This window comes from Strigops habroptila, chromosome 7, assembly GCF_004027225.2.
Source record: "Strigops habroptila isolate Jane chromosome 7, bStrHab1.2.pri, whole genome shotgun sequence".
NCBI classification, from domain to species: Eukaryota; Metazoa; Chordata; class Aves; order Psittaciformes; family Psittacidae; genus Strigops; species Strigops habroptila.
In genome coordinates, this window is record NC_044283.2 from 28,941,037 (window position 1) to 28,961,514 (window position 20,478).

Genomic DNA, 20,478 nt, shown 5'->3' on the forward strand with positions numbered 1-20,478 from the left:
GCTACTTGAGCTTGCATGTTACATTTGTAGCATATAAATACAAGTTGGAGAGTACAGCAGAGGCATTCACAAAAAGCAAGGTGCTTATCTGGTGGGATGGTGCCAGCAAGCAAGCAGTTGAGTAGAAAAGTTAAACAGAGGTAAGCTTCATTGGGTTGGTTAGCAGATTTTTCTACTGCTATTAAATTGTGCAGAATAATCTTTGGAGAGGTGAGGGCAGGAGACAAGAGGAGAGGAGAGTTACATTCTGGACTTTGCCATATGAGTACAAGTCTGTTGTCTCCCATAGTGTCATGCTGCATCCACAGAGTTACACTCAGGTTAAGAAAGAAGACCAAAGGAAGGAAGACAAAATGCTTGGCCCTAGCAGGAGAACAGTCTTTTGCCTTGCTACCCTTTCAAATTCACTGACAATACAACGAGGTGCCAAGCAAAAGTGCACACCAGGAAGCCGCTGGCCTCAGCAAAAAATAAGGCTGTCTGAATTAGCAGTATGAAGCCTGTTTCATTTCCTGGGCATTTTCTTATCTATACCTCACTTGGGTTTTTGATCTATGGGTGAGTGGGTCAGGAAGTGGCCTCAAGACACCTCTTTTGCCTCATGTGTGGAAATTTTCTAATTATAGGGTTGCTCCCACTCCTGTCATGACACTTGGTGTTGTTTATGTTGTTTAAACAAGAGAAGGGAAGAACCCATCTCCCCAGACCAGTGAAATAATGAGGAACAAAATGCACTCTTTTATCTTTTTGTCAAGTGAGGCAAGTCTATTATCTGCCCCAGCCTGCGGCTGGGATCACCATCTCCCCCAGAGCAGCGTTTTACAGGCTGATTAGTGTGTAGCTTCCTGCAGTAAACTACTAGCAAGGACCAGAGCACAGGAGGGGAAAGAGAAATTCAGGGACAAGATTCAAGCTCTGGCTTTAGTTTTTATTGCCTATGCTGTATGTCAATACATAGTTAACTGATAATCCACACATAGTATATGAACATGCACACACAAACATGCATGCAAACTCTAAATAGCCTACTCAGGCCTCAAGAGTCGCTGCTGACTTTGCACACAGAATGATGCTAAGTCAGGAGGGTTTGAACCAGCTGGATTTGAGAAAAGGCATCTCTGGACGAGGTTGGTAGAAATTCCAGACAAGTTTGTAAGACAGTGCCAGAGTTGTGCAGAGCCATGGGCTTCAGGTTTGAAAAGACTAGAGCCAATACAGTTGGAAAGAGCTTCTGCTGCACTAAGAAATAATTAGCTTTTACTATTTTGCGTTCTTGGAAAGTCATTATGCCACCTTGAATTTGTAAAGCATTTCCTTTAATAATCTTGTTATTATGCTATTAGAAATGCCTGTTAAAAATGGCTATCTGCAAAGATACAACCAGATAAATAGACTTGTGGCCACAGGAAGAACCAACTGCTCATTAAGCGTCTAATTTGTATGGCAGAATAGTGGTATGACAGTAAATTTCAGTAAATTACTAATGCTCTATTACACTTGGTAGTGGAGACACAGGAAGGTGACATACAACTTTAATTCCTTTAAAATGAAAATATCACTTGTGGGTTTTGGTGGTAAAATACATGCCTAGCTGCTGAGTAAGATAATACCTCCTTCTGTATAAATGTCAGGTTGAAGTAGGTGAGGGAGTGCTCAGTAAAGACACAAGGGGCTAGACCCATTTGGGGGGTCTCTAACCCTGTCACTGTAGGAGATGCTTGGCTGCATTGTGTAAAGCAGGACAGAGCTTAAAATCATCATAATCTTTTGGGTTTAACCACAATGAATCTTTGAAAGAATCATAGAATCATAGAATAGTTAGGGTTGAAAAGAACCTAAAGTCTTGAAAATAATATTCAGTGTCAGAGTACAAACTGTACGGAGTCCATAAGTACTGTAACAGAAGGACTGTCACAAATAAAGATGAGGAAGAAAGTGGTATTATTACCTAAAAAACTTTCCGAAGATGTCTCAGCAATGGAAAGAAGTGACTTGAAGCCTAACTGGGAGCAGCTTGCAGCAAATACGGATGCAAAGCTCGCTCAACTCAGCTCTGTTTTTGTGGGTGCAGCTTCTGTGAAGGCTCAGCAAGAGGTTTTCTTCCCTGAAATCAGATAGATAATCAGCTTTTAGATTCTGGATGTGATCTTGTTAGGTGCATTGATCTTGATTTGGAGATATACTTCAAATGAGCCTTTGTAATAGAAGTTAAAGAGCCAAGAACCCTGCTGCCTTTTATTTATTTATTATTAACATCATTATACACTTTATTTGTTCAGATGTAAATGCTTAATCCAGGTAAATGGGATAACTTTGGAAGACCATGGAGATGATACTGTGTGCACTAGCTCTGTGCATTGTGCAACTGGATTACTTCGGATGTTTCTGTGTCATCTTTGCTGACACTATAAAAAAAATGAATTGCATTGGTCTCCCAGACGAAGGTGAGTTGCTTCCAGGATCCAGCTGAATCCTGGGCCACCAGGATTACAGAGGTGCAGAGGTACAGAGGTGATCCAATGTCTGCTCGGGTCCCATGGAGGTGCTGAGAGATGCTGCCTCACAGAACGGAGATAAATGAAGAATGAGCAGCAAGATAATGGGAAAGGTAAAATTGCATAAAGCTTCTCCCTCACCTTCTCAAAGAGCTTTACATCCACTGACCTTGAGCTAGTCAGGCATGCAAATCTTTCACACATTGAGACAGTAATTATAGACATATGATCAGTGGTTGTGAGGAAGAGAGGTTTTTCTAGATGAACTATTTCAGCTGTTTTCACAGGAAGAGCTGTTGCAGATACTGTAGCTCTGGCAGGTAGCTGGACTGGACATGCCCTTCACGTTCATTGTCATTTGGCCCCAGTCTTAAGTTACCATTGGTATTTTTCATTAAGAACACATCTAGTGGTTTTTTAAGCATATAATTTTCACTGGTAGATTTTCCTGATGTAGAAAATTTTCTAGATGTCCTGACTATTGCACCAGCAGCCAGTACGCTGCTGTCATTACAATAACCTGCTCAGGATTGGCTTTCACTCATCTGCAACCAGAAACACCAGATTGAATGAGAATAGTTTGCCCAGCTTCTTTTTTCCCTTTTCATTTCCCCAGAAGCAGGGCAAGCTAGCCTGGGACAGGCTGGGACACCAGGAGCAGCCAGGTCATGGGACTGCAGTGCAGGGGTCTCACCTCCATTTGTGCCTAGACACACAACTCACTGCCTCACGCTCCCTGGATGCAAAACTGGAGCAGTGGTGCACATCCAGATCTGTGAAAAAGGACTTCAGATCTACACACCTACATAGAAGAACTATGAACTGTTCATTTCTTACTTCAGTGAGACAAGATTTTTCAAGAAAATAACTGCTGGCTTAAACCATGACACTGAGCAAGTACAGAGGCTGAGCAGAGAGGCTGACCAGAGAAATCAAGATCCCTACAACAACATCTGAAATGAGAGCTGGATGATATATTTGGCAGAGGAAAGACTGATGGCAATACAAAAGCATCTCCAAAGAGTATTTAAAAGGTGTCAGCTCAGAAGAGCATAAAAGCCAATTTTATCAGGGCAGAAGAGAAAGGAGGAACTGTAGGGAAGGGATAATGTGTGGGGATCACAAGGTGAAGACAAAATCCAGCCCAAAAAAAGACTCATGAATCACAACGAATAGAAAAGGGCAAACACTACCTTTTTATCCTCTCTCACATATAAATCAGAAGAGGAAAGAAAGAAAAAATAGACATATCCATCTTAAAACATAATAATTTGATTTACAAACTCAATACAATATGAACTTAAGTTGAGCTGCATCTGTTGTGTCTTATTTTTTTTCCAATGGATTGAAGAAATGATTAATGATTTGACTGACAGCAACAATGGGGACTTTCAGAAAATGAGAAAAAGCTATAGCACTCATCAACCCAGCACTTGCCAAGGGAAAGGAGTAGGAGAAAATGTCTGATCTAAAGCCATCAGAATGCGATCCTATGAAACCATTCTTAGCAACCCCCTATTTAGTTACTGCCCAGTAATAAAGTTCTTCATTAGCTCCTCATTCTGCACATGGCCAGTAAAGGATTTGGGAATCTACGGTTCTTTGGGGTGCATCCCAGAATTACCTGCCTTTTTCACAGAAAATATATGTGTATGCTAAACATGTAATTTTTTCAGTTTTATAATACAGAAGTGGTTCCATTTCCAACCTAGTGAGTAGAAGAGACTGACTTGTATCACGTTATATTTGAGAAAGTGCCTTCACTTGCAAAGTATCTGGGAATTCAAAAAGACAACTGAGAATGAGACTTTTCTTACCTAACTCCTCCTAAAATGAGACGGGACGGCAGCAGAGCAAGAAAAGTTTTTTTCAATTCGCATGTTCATAGCACAAGGCCTCTGTGTGTGTAACTGTGTGTCAGATTTAAGCATTTAAGCCACAGCATGGCACTGCCTGGGGGAAGACAGAAGTAGCAGGAGGCTTTCCTCAGCTGGATTAATTCAGCATGGATCTGGCAAAAGGAAGAGTACCTAGCATATAAGTTAGTGTCTTTTTAGCACTTTAAAAAGGCCAGTGCTCACTGTGATAATCTGTAGTGGATGGTAAGCATTGGTTTCCAGGGTTGGGAATACAAGCGCTTCACTTGTGCCAATACAGACTCCTTTTTAACCAGGTAATTATGCAGAGAGCTGTGTCCTAAACGTTGTGTTTACCTGGAAGAGATACAAACTTTTATCTTGGAAAGTACAACGGAAACAGGCTTTTCTCACATGGCTGTGCTCTGCCTTCAACCCCAAACAGCGGCTGGTGCCAAAACACAAGTACCATGCACAACATGGAATGAACTTTACTCAGGGATTTTTTTTCTTGTATAGCTTCCTCATGTTCCCTAACCATTTTCCACAGGGACAATATTTCCCATTGAACAGGGAATTTATCTTTAAAAATACCTAATGACATGTCTTGCTCAGGGGAAATGTTCATGTGCTTGAAGTCCGGCCAGCTACACTCTGCAGCTCATGAATTGAAGGCTTGATGCCATTCTTAGGGGAACAATTTACTGACGTAACTGGCTGGTTCAATACATGCACAAAAGAACCCCATATTTTTTGTTTCATGGCCACTAGATGTCAGAGCACAGTGATGTGGGAGTACGTATCCCTTGGGGACCACAAAGCCCACCACAGCAGCTGAGGCTGAGCTAGACTCCTCAGCTCAGCACAGGAATGAAAAACAATGAATTTTAGATAGTAAAAAGTAAGGAGATGTCTTGTATCTGCAACCCATCTTCCTCCCGCTCCGCATGCTGGCTCCATGGAGAAAGTGTTTGCCTGCCAAAATTTTGCAGCTTGCTGCCTATGGTGGAAAACATACACCTCAACGTATATTTTGATGTTAAATCCACATTCAGAAATGCCTGGTTTTTTTCTACTCAGGTGTTTACATTGGCAACCATCAAGGTTGCTGTTAAGTGGCGTTGGCTTCTAAACAATACAGTTTCATCTCTGTGTCATACTCAATTCGGATTAGAAACTGGCAATGTTTTCTCAAGAAAATGTTTCAGTCTCCATTGGCATTTCTGCTTTTTTGCATTTTATGTACACTGCACTTATCTTGGATCTGATGATGGGAAGTGTACAGGATCCTTCTCTTTTTAAAACAAGATTAATTTAAGCCCAGCAGGAAGAGCTTAATTATGGAAGAGTCTATATTTAGAATATTTTCCTTTTGTGTACAGCTGAGTGTATTTCCAGATCCCTTGAGTGTCTGTCAATGCCATGGACAACTACAAAACATACCCCACCTTGCAAGTAATTCCAAAGGCAGACGGAAGGCAAGAAAAGAATAGTTAGCTCCAATGATCACAAAACATAGGAAGAAGTCTTTTCCTTCCTCTGAACGCAAATATACCTTGTTTGACAACACAGTTGTTGATCTACTTTCAATATTCTGTTGCGTTAAAACTAGCCCATAGAAGCACAAAAACAGTTAGAAGGGACCTCTGGAGGTCATCTAGTCCCCTGCTCAAAGCAGAGTCAGCTTCTAAGTTATATCTAACATAAAAATTAGATCAGGTTGCTAGAGGACTTGTCTAGTCCAGTTTCCAGTATCTTTTAGGACAGAGATTGCCTGAGTTCTGGCCAACTCGTTCAAGTGCCTGGTTAGCCATGTAGAAAAATTTGAAAAATGGCTTAAACTAAGTATAACAAAGAAGGACTGATTGAAATCTAAATAAACCATTTGGTTTATTTAAAGATTATTTTTTATTTAAAACAAGAGATTTTTACCTCCTTAAGAACGTATCAATGCCAAAGGCTTCAAATGGGAAATTTAGCATTGTCAGCAGCACAGAGCTACAACTTTTATAATTAAAACAAAAAGTTAATTCAGCACATACTCATGTTTCTGTTCTTCTTGAGTGCTTTTTATTTTGATCAAATACTTGTAGAGAATGAAATTTACAGTAGTAATATTTTAAAGACCAAAAGCACATGAACAAATCTTCCTCTCCTCTTTGACAGAAAGAGCTTTAGGATGTGATATTCCAGAAAAACAAAACAGTTCCATTTTTGCTGAACTGAAATCAGTTCAATTTTGACTTCTGATTTTTATTCTAGTCTTTGTGGTTATAGTCTTCCAGGTGCATTTTCCTTGTATTTATTGTACGTATTTCTCAGTGCTGTGATGAATAATAAAAACTACAATTGCTTGTTCCACAAACAGTAAGACACAGTAGAATAAGTGTAATCTTTAGACATACTTATCTCAGACATCCACAGGCCCTTCAAAATCAGTCAAGCATAGAGTGAAATGGTCAAACATCAAAGATGCTAACATGTGGAATTTGGAGGTAAAAATGTAATAACACATTGATCTTCAGATGGGTCGTAAGTAGTCCCATGTAGAAACTCAAGCAATCTCATAATGGAGGTGATGTAAAAGATGAGGTCACATCCACTTCAAGGTGACCTCACCAAGAGGTTAAATGTCATCTTTCACATGATCTTGTAATTTAGCCAGGGCTCTATCACCATTTTTGAGCTATTTTTACTTGCATGACCCTAGCAGTCTGGTTTTCATATACCATGTCACAATTACGACCTTCAGGCTGCTTATAATCTAGAAAAGAATTAGCTCTCTCTTTTCAAGAAGATGTGGAACATGGTACATCTGAACAGGATCACAGAGTCATGTTAGTGACAAAATAAACTGCCATTGCTAGCTGCAGCTGTAATCAGAGCAGATCCCTGGCCTACCAACAAAAAAATATAAAAATAATGTTTTAGGAAGGAAAACTGCCATGAAAAGTGATTAAATTATTCTGTTCCTGAGGAAAGAAAAATCATTACATAGCAGCCACAGGTTGAACCAGTAGCACCATTCACACAAAGTCCATTTTGATTTGTTCCTGAAGTTCAAGCTTTCAGAAGCAAACACTGATCAGCACACAGATGTATGCAGTGTATGGGACATTGGCAACCACAGGCAATCAATCCCATGTTGCCCATGGCTCTCAGAAGTGAACACCCAGCTCCGTGCTTTGTGCTGAGCATGGTATGTGCTGCTGGATGGAGAAGTAGTTAATCTTAGCATTACTATAATTATGTCAGAAAGCACACATGCTAATTAAATACAGACTTAATGGGTGTAGTTAATAAGATGCTGAACAATGTCTGACAATTTGCACAGCTAACAAGAAGTTCAGGCTGAGTAAGCAATTGAACTACTAATGTGATAGTGTATAAAAGGTCCAAGAAGGGATTAAATCCTCCTTCAGCTAGGTGCTGTACAAACAAATAACAGAAAGAGAATCCCTCTCCTGAGTTCACCACCTTGAGCATTGCATTGGCAATAACAGTATCATTTACAGCTGAGTCTTGGCCATGTTTTCTGGGTTAATAAGCAGGGAAGCAGTATTCAGTATTAGCTGGATTTTATGAGAGATCTGGAAGTTGGCGCTTAAGAGATAAGTACTGGCAAGCAAAATGTAAAGCAACAGTTTATAATTTAGAATTCAACGATCACTTAAAAAGGATCAAAGATCACATTAGGTTATGGTATGACCAACTGATAGTCCAGGGAGAAGAGGTACTGGGAGAAAGAGCATGGAGTGGCACACAGCATGGCATTTAAGCAACTCAAAAAAGATTGGAGACAGGGGGTTTACTTTGGAACAAAGATAGTACAGATAATTTTTTTCCTTCTGTTAAGCTCTTCGATATTCTTGCAGGAGACACCTGCCTGTGTAGCGGGAGAGGAAGGAGGAAACCCAGGAGCACCCACCCCTGAAAGCAATGGAGGGGGCTTACTCCTTGCTCACTCTTGCTCGCTCCTTGCTAGGCCCTGGCTCACTCCTCACCCCACTGACTCCTCAGGCACAACAGGTCTGTCCCTTAACCTGAGGTCACGTCCCATGATGGCATGTCCCTCTGCCTGAACTAGAGCTGCTTGGGGCACCTCCCAGAGACAGGTAACTGCAAGTATGGCCAGTACAATTCCACCTGTGCTGTAAGAGATGTCATGTCTTGAGCGAAAAGCCCCAGTGGTAGAATAAAACTAAAGAATGAAACTTTGAGTAAATGGCAATACATTTGCTCAGTTTTCAATCAGCCTCCTACTTCTGCCCAGATCATGTGCTCCATCTACTTTTCTCTTTCTCATTTTAAAAAGACAGCTGGACAGATCCCAAAGTCAATTAGCTTTTCCTTTGTACCCATGTGACTTATGTTGCTTGGATCTCCAGTGCTCTCACCAGACTGTTAAGATTGTCCTAGCCATTGAACACCATGAGCTCCATGCCCCATATTCAGTACTGTATTCACTGCCAGGAGGAGACATAGACGGTTTGTCTTTGCATTATTGCAATCAAGCCATAAAGCATATTCCAGTTCAGAAGAGCTGGTGTACTGGCATTTAAGCTCAATCAGAAGAAGGACATGAGGGATCTCTCTCTTAATCCCAGTAAAAAATACACTTAATGCTCCATGTAATCAAGGCTTTTGTGGTGTATCTTTATCATAAACAGTATATGTGCTCACTGCTTTAGTCCTATGTCAACATTTCACTGTTCCAGCTGTCTCTATTTAATTTTATAGAAAATATTTTATGGAATACAAGCACACCAATACAGTCAGAGTGTTACCCTCTAGCACCACAAAACCCTCCAGCTAACATAAAGCCACAGAGATCCATCGAGCAGAGGAACTACCTTGTAGCTTAGACATTCAGGCTGTGCCTGCAAGGAGAAGATGCAGGGATGATTACACTCCAGAAGTACCACATGAAAAACATAGAGTCACAAGCAGTCTGGAGAGTGATTGTTACACTTATCAGCTTAATGACAAAGAAAGGCCATTAGATGTGCACTAAAAATTCCTTCCTGCTCTTTGCTGGTCCCCGCAGCGTGCCGTAGGCACACACTGAAGACACTGCGTCGTGAAATCCTGCCATTCTGGGAAGGTGGAATCAATTAGTATGTAAGATGTGTACTTAGGGAGAAAAAGCCTTCCTGCAAACACCCGACAAGAGGTATCAGCTGGGCTGTTTGCTCACATGGAGCCTGTTAGTTACACAAACACAAGGAAAGAAGATAGTATTACAGGTGAAATCCTGCAGTTCTCCTAATGAAAGTGAATTTGTTTCCCTTCCTGTTTTTCGTGCTTACCCCAGCTATTTGACCGTTGTTAGACTGTGGCATGTACACTGGTTGAATGCCAGTTTTCTCTCTCCCATTCAGCATTTTCTATCTCTCTCACCAATTTTTAACTCCAAGAAACTGCAAAAGTAGGCAACCTGATCTAGTTGAAGATATCCCTGCTCATTGCAGGGGTGTTGGACTAGATGACCCATAGAGGTCCCTTCCAACCCAAACCATTCTATGATTCTATGATTCTAAGTATTTTTACTTTTCTTGGGAGCAACACCCAAGGAAGCTGTCTGTGATGCAAATGAGGGCTGTTTCAAGAAACAGCTGGCGAAAAGAAACCCTGAGAAATCAGGTCAAAAATGGCAATTTGGGAAAGAAAACTGCTTTTTTTATTTGCGTATTCCAGTGATCTTTGACCTTCTCATTTACATTTATCTTCTTGAGTTCAAGAAGGAAAGAGTTTTGCCAACACTGAAAAAGTAAAGCCCCAAGAATATTAACCTCTGGGGAGGGAAGACTTGTTTTACTCAGAAATAGTATAAGCTCTACAGTGAACATTCATCTTAATGCAAAGCCAAGGAATGAAATTCTCTTCTCTACCAGAAGATCTGGTGATGAACAAATATTAATTCCACCTGTCTTATCTGGTGAAACCCCTAAGTAGTACTCAGTCCATGTGAGTAGTGAGACATGAAGCCAGCGTTACATTCCTTTTCTTATTTCTTATTTGTCCACAGGCAAGGAGAGATAATTTTGGCCTTGAGGGGGAAAAGCAGTTTTTCACTTCTTCAGACTGCTGTCTTGATTCCTAAAACTCAGGAGCTGACAGTCAATATACCAGGCACAATCTATGCCCTGGCTTCCTTCTGTCAAGTAACACGTGATAAGTGAATATGGTGCATGGCAGGAGCTGAAGCAGGGGTTAGTCCAGTGAGGAAAGACTCTTCAGAGATCTCGGCAATAAATCCTAGATCAAATTTTCAGATCATGGCTACTTTTCAATGATTCATAATCTGAACAAAAGGTGCAGATTTTTTCAGGACCAATACACATCTTAAATTTAATTCTTTAAGGGAGGAGCGATAGTTTTCCAAACAAAACCCACTGTTATAAGATTAGAAAGCAGAATATTCTCATTTCCCATCCTTAAAAACAACTAAACTTTTTCCAGCAGTGCCACTTTTCTAAAGTACCCTGAAGCAGACAACAAGCATGAGCAATATCAATTCAAAGGGCTGAAATCTACAACAAGAAATAGCAAGTAACTTTAATAATAGCTAGTAGTACCAAGCAATAAAACTGCATTGCTCTAACTTGTAAAAGTCTGAGACAAGTATGGTGGAGAATCCTGAATTGCTTCTCTCACCACAGAAATAGAAAGACTAGTAGTTTGCTTGCATTTTTTTTTTTTCTGTAAAACCATGTAAATTTGAAAACTCCACTGGATTTTTTTCTCTGAGTTATCAGCATAAGTGACATTGACCTTAACATTACTACATTTAAGCTTCAGTCTTCAGATAGCAAGGGAGAAGAGCTGAGTCTCTTGGACAGAAACCAAGACTTGAAAATTTCAAGGCAAAAGATGAATACATTAAACAGGAAATTTATAACACAAGCTCTTTTTATACCCTCAGCTCTGTAACACACAGATATGTGGAGACTTGAGCAAAATCAAACTGAAGATGAGGGGCATAAGATCCACTCTCCTTTAAGCAGGATAAATGCACAAAATATTTAGGATCTTGAAGGAACGGGTTAAAATGGGTTAAAATGGGTTAAAATGAGATAAGTTAAAATGAGAAACCATTTCTTAAAATATGAGTTACCTGCAAAGACTGGGATTGAGCTGCACAATCACAGGGTCTGACTGAGACCTGAAAATGGAGCAGGAAAATGCTGAGATTTTTTTGTTCTGTGTTGTTCTGTTTGGGACAGTGGGGATGGGCTGCTTATATCTAAATGGGTGTCTAAAAAAAGTGATAGAAAGGAAGGACTAACTAAAAACACAACAACACAGAAGAGGTTTGGGTCAGAAGAGGTATCGCTAATTGCACATATTGTTTTTCCCTGAAATGAGGAACATCCTCTACCAATTGGAAAACTCTTGTTGCTTGCAGGGTACAGACTGCAAAGAAGGAATTAACTGCAAACAACCAAAGTGGAAGTCTCTGCAGTAAATAAAATTTCAACTAATTACTCTAATTAAGCATAAACATGTTTGCTTTTACTGAGAGATCACAGGTTTTGAAAAGTTTGGTAGAAAGAATTCCCCTTCCTCTGAGAGCTTTGAAGCTGTATTCTCCACTTGATGAAAATATGAGGCATGTTCTTCATAAGACAATGCTGGGGGGGGAAAGGGAAATGAAAAAAAATAATATCAACTCAGCACCATATTTTCAGAACATTTTGGCATATTTTATTGTTTCCTCTTAACTGCCCCCTCCTTCTTATCTCGTGTATGGGCCCATCTACAGTAATGTTTTAAATGAAAAGCTTTTTAGTGAGTCAACTGCACCTTTCTCCAGGGAGTTCCCACTGAAATTCCTGATAACACCAAACAATGGAACTTCTTTCAAAGAGGTACAAAGTGTAATGAAAATGACATAAATTATCATTTAGAAATTTCATCCCTTCAAATACATTTTTCCTTCATTATTCATAGTGGGTTTTTTCTAGAAAATCAAGCCATGATAGACCTTTCCACAGAGTAATTTAATTAAGCCAAAATATTAGCAGTAGAAGTGGGCTACCTCAATTACTACCATTCTGTTTTTCTATTTTAAACTGATTTTTATGAAACAAGCAGCTGGGGAGCTGACTGACTCAGGACCCAAAGCTTTCCATGTCTTTACAGCAACCAATTAAAACTGGCAGAGAGGATGAAGATTAAGTTGGTGCAGGCTTGACTTTGCTGTGCATAAATTGCATTTAGCACCTCTGGAAATGCCCTGTGGTGTCCCACTGCTCTCATCCACGAAGAGGTAAGTCTTTTGAAGACTGTCACAGTTGTCCACCCATGGGGATGCTCTGGGTACCCTGGAGCATTTCAATGGCACCTTATAACTGAGCATAGGAAACTCAGTCAAGCTCTCAGTGTCCACTTTAAGAGCATTGTATTATGCAGACAAAGCCATAGAGAAGAAATATGTTTTAATCTGGAGCCTAACTTTTAAGACCTGAAAAACATTAGACTTTATCATTCTGAATACCAAAGATTAAACGGATGTGGAAACTGCTGCCGAAGTATTCCTCTTATTCTTCCTATAATATTCCTGCTATATCTAAGTGTGGATTTATGAATACTTGGAAATGTATGTCAATAATAAATTGACCTCCAAAATATAAACCCTGAGCCCTATCCATACAGGTAAATCAACGTGTGGAACAAACTTGTGCTAACTTTCTTCATTTAGGTAGATAGGAGTTGGAGGGGTGTAGTTGCTCTAACCTGTTCCTAGCCTTCCCTCAAAGCCATGTTATGTGTCAGGGATGCAACTGGAAGCCCAGGGGAGACAAAGGGGAGACAAAGGGGAGACCTACCAAGATCAAAGGACTCTGTATGGTACATCTTCACCTTGTGGAAAAGGTGGAGTCATTGCCATGCTTTAGTTTATTCATTGCTTAATTTGGGTGCCTAACTTACCTACATGGTAGTAAAATCAAGTCCTCCAAATGTGTGTATTTACTTCACTTAACTTGTGCTTATGAAGAAGGAGGAGGTGACTTAGTCCTTTGGAAGTAAGCTCTTAAATTCACTATAAAGGCCATGGCCAGAGGAAAGTCTTTGACAATCCCAGAAGCAGATTCCATACAGTGAACTGGACCTCTCACCTGTATGGGGAGAGCACGCCTATCCAAATGGTGATCTGCTCAGTCCAGGTCTGGTGTCCATTCCTCTCCTGGGGTGCCCCTGAAAGGGGAAGCACAAGCCAGGCGATACCCCTTCCCAGAGGAAGAGGACACAGCCATGAAGGGCTGTGTCCTTTCAGCCCAGCTGCTAAGCAAGCGATGGATGGCTGCATGTCCCGATTGGATGCTGGCAGGGGGGCTCCATCAGACTCGGCAGACACGGACCCCATTTTTGGTGGGTTCTCTAGCAATTTGATTATTGCAGAAAGGGGGACATGCCTAAAAGCGTGTGCGTGGGTTGCTAATGCTATGTTTATAATTGCTGGCTTCAGCAGAGAGATTAGCCAGTCCAAGAAAGTAGGATCAGTGTGGGATTTAGGCAGACCAAATCCTATCCCAGGTTTTATGCGATTTTGATTTCTTTAGTCTCCTGCCAGGCCAATACACAGATCTGCAGGGATCCCTCTTCTTCCAGCTTCACACACGCTCGCAAATGCCAAAATTAACAAATCAAGATTGCATTTAATTCCAGATGAGCACATCTGAATTGCTCCATCTTATGATAATATTTTGCATCTTACTCAGGATAAATGCTTGCATACTTAAACTAAGCAAAACATTTCAAAATCAATTTCTAGCTCACATCTCTGTTCCTGAATCCTAGACTATGCCTGAGCCCTCTTTCTCTCGCCCTAATCAGTGCAACCTGGTGCAAGGAGGAATTAAGGAATTGGGCTCCAAAAGAGTCAGCAAATGTAAGAAAGCTACTGCAGGTCACTCATGGGTGAGTCACGGGCATCACAGCACTGCTGGGACCAAGACCCTTCCAGCCACTTCTAGCCATGGGCACTGGTGGAAATGTGGTGGTGAAAGCTGGGGACACTGAGCACTTCATTCCTGGGCATTGAGCCTGGCAATCCCATTCAGTCATAGGGCCCTCTGTCATTTACAGGCTGCAGTCCTGGGGGCTTGGCCACAGCTGCACAGGAAGACTGAAGCAGAGAAGGTTATTGCACACATGGAGCCAGTGCTCAAGGATAATTTCCTAACCACTGCACCCTCTTTCATTGTTTATAATGCTGTTTCACCATGCAGACCTTCTATTTTTCAAAGGCAGGTGCAGCATGGTGGGGTATCCCTAGGGGTAATGCAGGACGGCTCTCAACAAATCTCAGACCTGACCTGCACCAGCACTAAGTCATTTCAGATAGGTCTGAGAGGAAGACTTGACAGTAATTCAAGAGGTTTGAGTTCCTGGTTGTGGAGTCCACTAAGTCTGTAAACCCACCTTTGAACATTTTTTTAAGCACCCCCTGCCAATCCCAGCCTTCCCTCTCCAACCATTGTAAAGGAATAGCAAAGCCGAAACTGTGGAGTTTCTTAAAAATAGTTCCCTTTTATAGGGGACTATGAGAAATAGTAGGCAAACCACCAAGTGATGAAGACCTAAATCCCTAAGAGCTTATACATATGCATTAAAAAGAGTGGTTTGAATGCCTAAATAAATAAATATAAAGCTGATTTTACACTACAGGATTATGCTTGGGAGGCTTGTGTCTTACACAACCAAACTTCAAAAGAAAACCCCCTGTGAAACGCTACTGGGTTTCTGCAGTCATGTGGAGGACTCGGTTGGGCAGGACAAAGCTTTTTTCTGTTGGAGGGAAAAGCTCCATTTGAAAGGTTTGGAAGCAATTTCTGCTCTCAGTTTGCAAAGTGCAAATCAGGACAGTTTGTAACAACACAGAGCTATTGAGATGCGTGGAACTATTTACATAAGTAAGGTAAGCAGGATTTGACCCAGCCCCGTGAGCCCTGCAGATAGCATTGTCCTGTCAATTTTCACTCCCTACAGCAATGAAGCCAGATAAATGGCTTCCTGCCATATGGCATCACCTTTTTACAGGAGATCATGTGGCCATTGCCACTAGCTTCTAGATGAAGGGAAGATCTCACTTTCCTTCACAATGTAAATTCCAAAATGTTTTCCAAATCTGCCATGTACTATGAGCTCTAAGCGGAAATACATAAAGATGTCCTAGATGAGAGTACCAAGAAAAAGAAGATTCATGTGTGCTAGCTGTGAGTTTCAACATCTTTAGCCCTCACCACCCGGCTTGATGGAGCTTTGCATGTGATATGTGTGATTGTTCAGGGTCATTATTGCCTCTTTTTGCTGGGCAAGGTTCTGCATGCTGTGTTCTGAGCCATTTGTGATGACTTCGGTGAGAGCAGATATAGCACCTTTCATCTTAGGGCTTAGACCATTAAATGAACAAAGTTTAATAGCAGAGTTTAGCCTGTTTGTTAGTCAGAGAAGATCTCCCTCAGTATTTCCCAGGCTGTGCTTTATCCATAACGCTTCCTCTCATTCCTCTGATCTTGCCCATCAACTATAGACAAGCTAGCTGTGATGTGTTTCATGTAACACCAAAAAAAGTCAGAGAAAATAGATGGTGTTATTCAAACTTCACTCAAGAAAAGAGCAAATCTCTAAGGAAAGCACTCCTCCTCTTTTATTTATGAAATAAAACTCTAGAGTCTCACCCCTCAGGGAGGGATCGCTTTATATTCTCACCAAATGTAAAATTTACCCTGTCAAGAAGCAGCTGATAAACTCAAATCTCTCCTCACAGCGTGAGCTTCTTAATGCCTCTGCCTCATTTGTTCATCAGCACTTTATGAGAAAATAAACAAAAACACTGTCTGTTTGCCCATTGTCATCAAGGGCATCTGAACACTTCCTGCCGGGAGAGGTGGTTGTACCACCCTTGGAGCAGAGGCGATCGCATCTTTCTTCTGCCTCTGCATTTACAATGGCCAGTCTACAAAGACGGAATCCCAGGGAGCTTAATCAAAAGCCAGAAGACACCCCAGGGTATGTGTTATTGTCTAATAAGAGTAAGCACTGCACACTGTTAACACCAGCATCAGGCTAGCGTCAGCGTTTCTGCATACTTGGGCATCCCTTGGAGGAATCCTGCTGCTCTTACACGGAAGAAATCATTACAGATGTAAAAAACAGGCTATCACAATCATACAATGATTTTTAAGATGGTAGAAATTAAAAATACATCCTCAGTGTTCCCCTCTGGTAAGAGTTTTCTCTCTCACATCAGTTTGGAAAGAAGATTCATGCTGTTTTCAGTTCAGCCTACCAGCTGCTACAGTAAACCACTGCCACACTACCCCAGAATAACCCCATCATGGAAAAGGAGGATCACAGTGAGGTTTAGGTTAAACCCTAAAGGTTTCATTGCAAGCACACTAGCCAATGTTTTAGTGTTTTCTTAAAGTGCAGTTCTGTGAGAAGCTCAGTACAGCTCCTAACATCCATCCCTCAAAATAGGCAGGAGTTTATGTGCAATTTCTATATGATTGGCACAGTGGATTCTTCTCTAAATGACTTCTTTCCTGCTTTATTGCAGTCTCTGGCATTTTATTTTTTTTTTTTTGGTCACTGTTCCCCTTCAAATCCATATTTTTTTCCTCTGCAGTTGGTCCATTCTACCAGTATTTTTCTTCCTTGTTTTTAGCTTCTTAACCAGGCAGATGTGGATTATTTGACCCCACTTCTGAGCCCGTGTGTGCATGTGCCTGTGAAGTGAGGGGCAGTGGACATGCAGCTGACAGGCACGTCATTCATGCGTGCTTTGCTCATCTGGCATCTCTCTGATGCAATGGAGGGAACTGGTTTGTATGAGAGATGGCTAATAGCACTCATCTGCCTCCATCCTCCATGCAAGGGACAAGATGGAAAAGGTGCTGGGGAGCAGATTCACAGTCCTCAGGAGTGCTCCTGTGCCCGGTAACAGAGGGTAATCGAGGACCTTCTTTCACCCCTGCTGACTGTTCCCTAAAAGTGAGAGAGAAAATGTACACATATGGCTGTAAGTGCTATAATTAGGGGAAATACTCTAAGTCCTATTTCTACCAGACTTAGGCAAAGGGAAACCTAAAGATCTCCGCACCTTCCCTTGCATCAGTTAACTGGTTAACAAGGTGAAGAGGGGATGAAGCAGAAGTGTCCTGGGCAGACCTGTAGCGATGTCGTCATTCACAACAGCTGAGTGCTGAGATGTGTGTTCAGTGAATGTGTTGCTGCATTATGGTGACATCGCAGTGGTCCTTCTCCTCCACAGACAAAGCATGGGAAGATGTATCTCCAGCCATGTGTTGGCCTACACCATCATACCTATATACTGTATACATGTGCAGCAAGCAGACTAAGGTGTTACAGTTCTCAGAACTGATAGGATATCTGATGCAGAGAGTGCTCTTCCTGGCAGAAGTACCCTCTGTAGAGAAGACCTTCTTCTTTGAAGTCAGTTATAAAATGATTTTTTAAAGGATTTTGCAGTCTGGTTCAGTGGGGAACTGGGACTCCTCGTCAGGTTTCAAATCTCCCTCTTTCAAAGTGTTGATAGTCTGGTACCAAGTGGTTTTTACATGGAATTTTTGCATTTTAACATTACAAAAAAATCCTTGAACTTTAAAATTCCTCCTGTAATCATGTACTAGCAGCCAAATTTGTATAAATACACCCATAGACATACATACACACAAAGAATCAATTATTAAAAAAAAAATAGAGCACTTTTAGAAAACTAACAAAAGCCCGGCACAGCTCAGCAATTCTTGTTGGCTTGGTTTCTTGTACTGCCAGAGACCATTTTAAAGGGCAAATTCTCATCAGATATTAGGGAGGGAGGGAAGGGAAGGAAATTCATGACAGATTGTGCTGTGAATTCCTAAGCCTGGAGTTTTGTTTGTGATTTATCATTGCTAGGCCTTATCAACCACTGATTGAGTCTTTCCTCTCTCAGCCCTCAAGGGTGGCAGTCTCTGGTCTCCTGCGGTTCCCTCCCAGACGACCAGCTTCTCTAAATGCTAATCAGATGATATGGACCCTTCTGTGATCTTGTGAAGGGCTCTATCAGCAGTTTGGTAGAAACACCATCATGTAAAAATGATACTCCCTTGTCATCTCCGAGAGGTGTCTGCCAGGAAGCAGGGTAGAAACACAACATCAAATGGCTTGTACATTGTCAGCTCCTACAGATCTCCCTGTGATGTGTCGAAGTGTGGACAAATACTTACCTGACATGGCTTGTTATAGAAAAGGGCCTTTTGCAAGAAAAGATGTTTTAGAACGCATGAACTTTGTTTGTTTGTTTGATATATTGAATCAAACTCAGTCAAAACCTATGCTATTTCCAGATAGCATAAACTTGAGGCCAAGGTCCTAGCAACATTAGTTTTCTCATGGAAGATATCATTAGCATTTACAGGCAACAGGGCAGTAATTTCCAAACACATAAGCAAGCAAGGAAGCAGTGCTCCTACCAACACAGCTATGCAGCCAAACAGCTATTCCTCAGTGCAAACTGACAAGCTAAGAGCAGAGGAGGAATTCTGCTTCTCCTCTTGAGGGCAAAGCTCTTTGTGACAGGGATCTGGCTGGTACAAGAGGTATAAACATGATCCTTCCATTACCAGCCATGGTCCAAGCGGTCCTTGGAGCAGAGGGTGTCCAGCAGCTGACTCAGGAGCACTCTGTCTGCCCAGTACCTCCACCCTGTTGCACCCACCAAGGGCTGCCTCTGTGGCCCGTTATGGATAGACTTGTCCGAGCATCACCTGGGATGCAGGTTCTGTGAGGACTTCTTGTGCAGAGCTTGTGGGGCAGTTTTCAGGTGCTCCCTCAAGCTCAAACAGTTGCAGCTCCCAGTCATGGGCAAGTGCTGTGACCATATCAGTGTACCCGCCATTGAACCAATATCCAAAATATAATATATAAGATAATCCAAATGCTGGGCACTGCCTGCCCTTCTCTGCTCCGCAGGGTGCGGAGCAGTGGGTGTTTTGCTTCTCTCCAGTTTCAGAGGAGGGTTTGGATTACCCACTGGGGACAGCTATGTTCCTGGGACTGCTCAGCGGGAGAGGAAGGCACCTTTTCAGGATTGGATGTCCCTCCAGAAACTTGCAGAGTCGCCTGCATACAATTCACCCAGGGTGCTACAAGGGAAATGCCTCTTCAGCTGCGCATGCTATTCCGCTGTCCAAACGCAAAAGTGATGCAAAATGTAATTAATTCCATTTTAGTACTGCCATGGAGGTTAAAGCTAACTCAGCTTGTCTCATTGCCAAAATGTTTCAGCCTTTTGTTCAGTTAGCAGGCAAAAACTATCCCACCCTACACACAAAAGCCTTTGAGGAAAAAGCCTGTGTGGTAATACGCCAGAAATACCTACCAACCACGTTTGTTGAATTTAAGCTATCCAAAGAGAGGTCGTCTTCTAAAATGGCTAATAAAATATGTCTTAGAAACACAGAGGCAGCCCCTCACCCCAGGCCATGAGGAACCCATTCTCCAACCCAGGTATTGCTCAAGCTGGCAATTTTGGGAGTAGGCCTGCTACCTGGCTTTCAGCATGCACCATCCACCTACAGACATCTTGCAGACTCGCAGTTCATTTCTCCTCTTTCAGCTGTCTGCCTCTGAAGCATCTCACCAGCAGATTGACAGTAGCTATACTGTCCAGGTGAGGCAAAAAACCCAGCAGCTGCAGGGGCAGTGCAGTGGCACCAAGCTACCCACAGTCACCACACATTATTGGAGTGGGGTGGTTTTAAACTCACTGCAGGACTGCTTTGATTCATTAGCGGCAAAGCAGTTTCAGATATTAATTACTGCTGGCACTGCAGGGCCAAGTTCAGCTCCCCAAGCTTTATCCAGAAGTGTAGGAGACTATGGAGATACAACCTGATATGTTTATCTTTGCGAAGCACACGCTCTGCCTCAGTCGTGTGCCAGATGTAGCCACAGCTGCAGGAAGTTGTTTATCTGCCCTTGTGACCTTGCAGAAGTGTCGGGCGATGGTAAAATCATGTTTTTATTGAGCATCTTTTCAACTGGAAACTCTTCAGCATCAGTTAAAATTTATTTAAAATTCTATAGGGAAGCCAAGCACTGATATTACAGAG

At 41.9% G+C, this 20,478-nt stretch overlaps 1 protein-coding gene across 1 annotated transcript in view; it reads right to left on the bottom strand.

Annotated features, from left to right (window-relative positions):
* The window catches only part of KDR (kinase insert domain receptor), a 75,684-nt gene extending 55,709 nt beyond the window's left edge, over positions 1-19,975 (bottom strand). The window contains exons 1-2 of the mRNA XM_030493099.1: positions 19,949-19,975; positions 18,592-18,623 (exon numbers count right to left, since the gene is read on the bottom strand). Of these exons, the coding sequence (XP_030348959.1) occupies positions 18,592-18,598 (7 nt within the window). The 5' untranslated portion in view covers positions 18,599-18,623; positions 19,949-19,975. The remainder of the gene's footprint in view (positions 1-18,591; positions 18,624-19,948) is intronic.
* Positions 19,976-20,478: the final 503 nt, after the last annotated feature.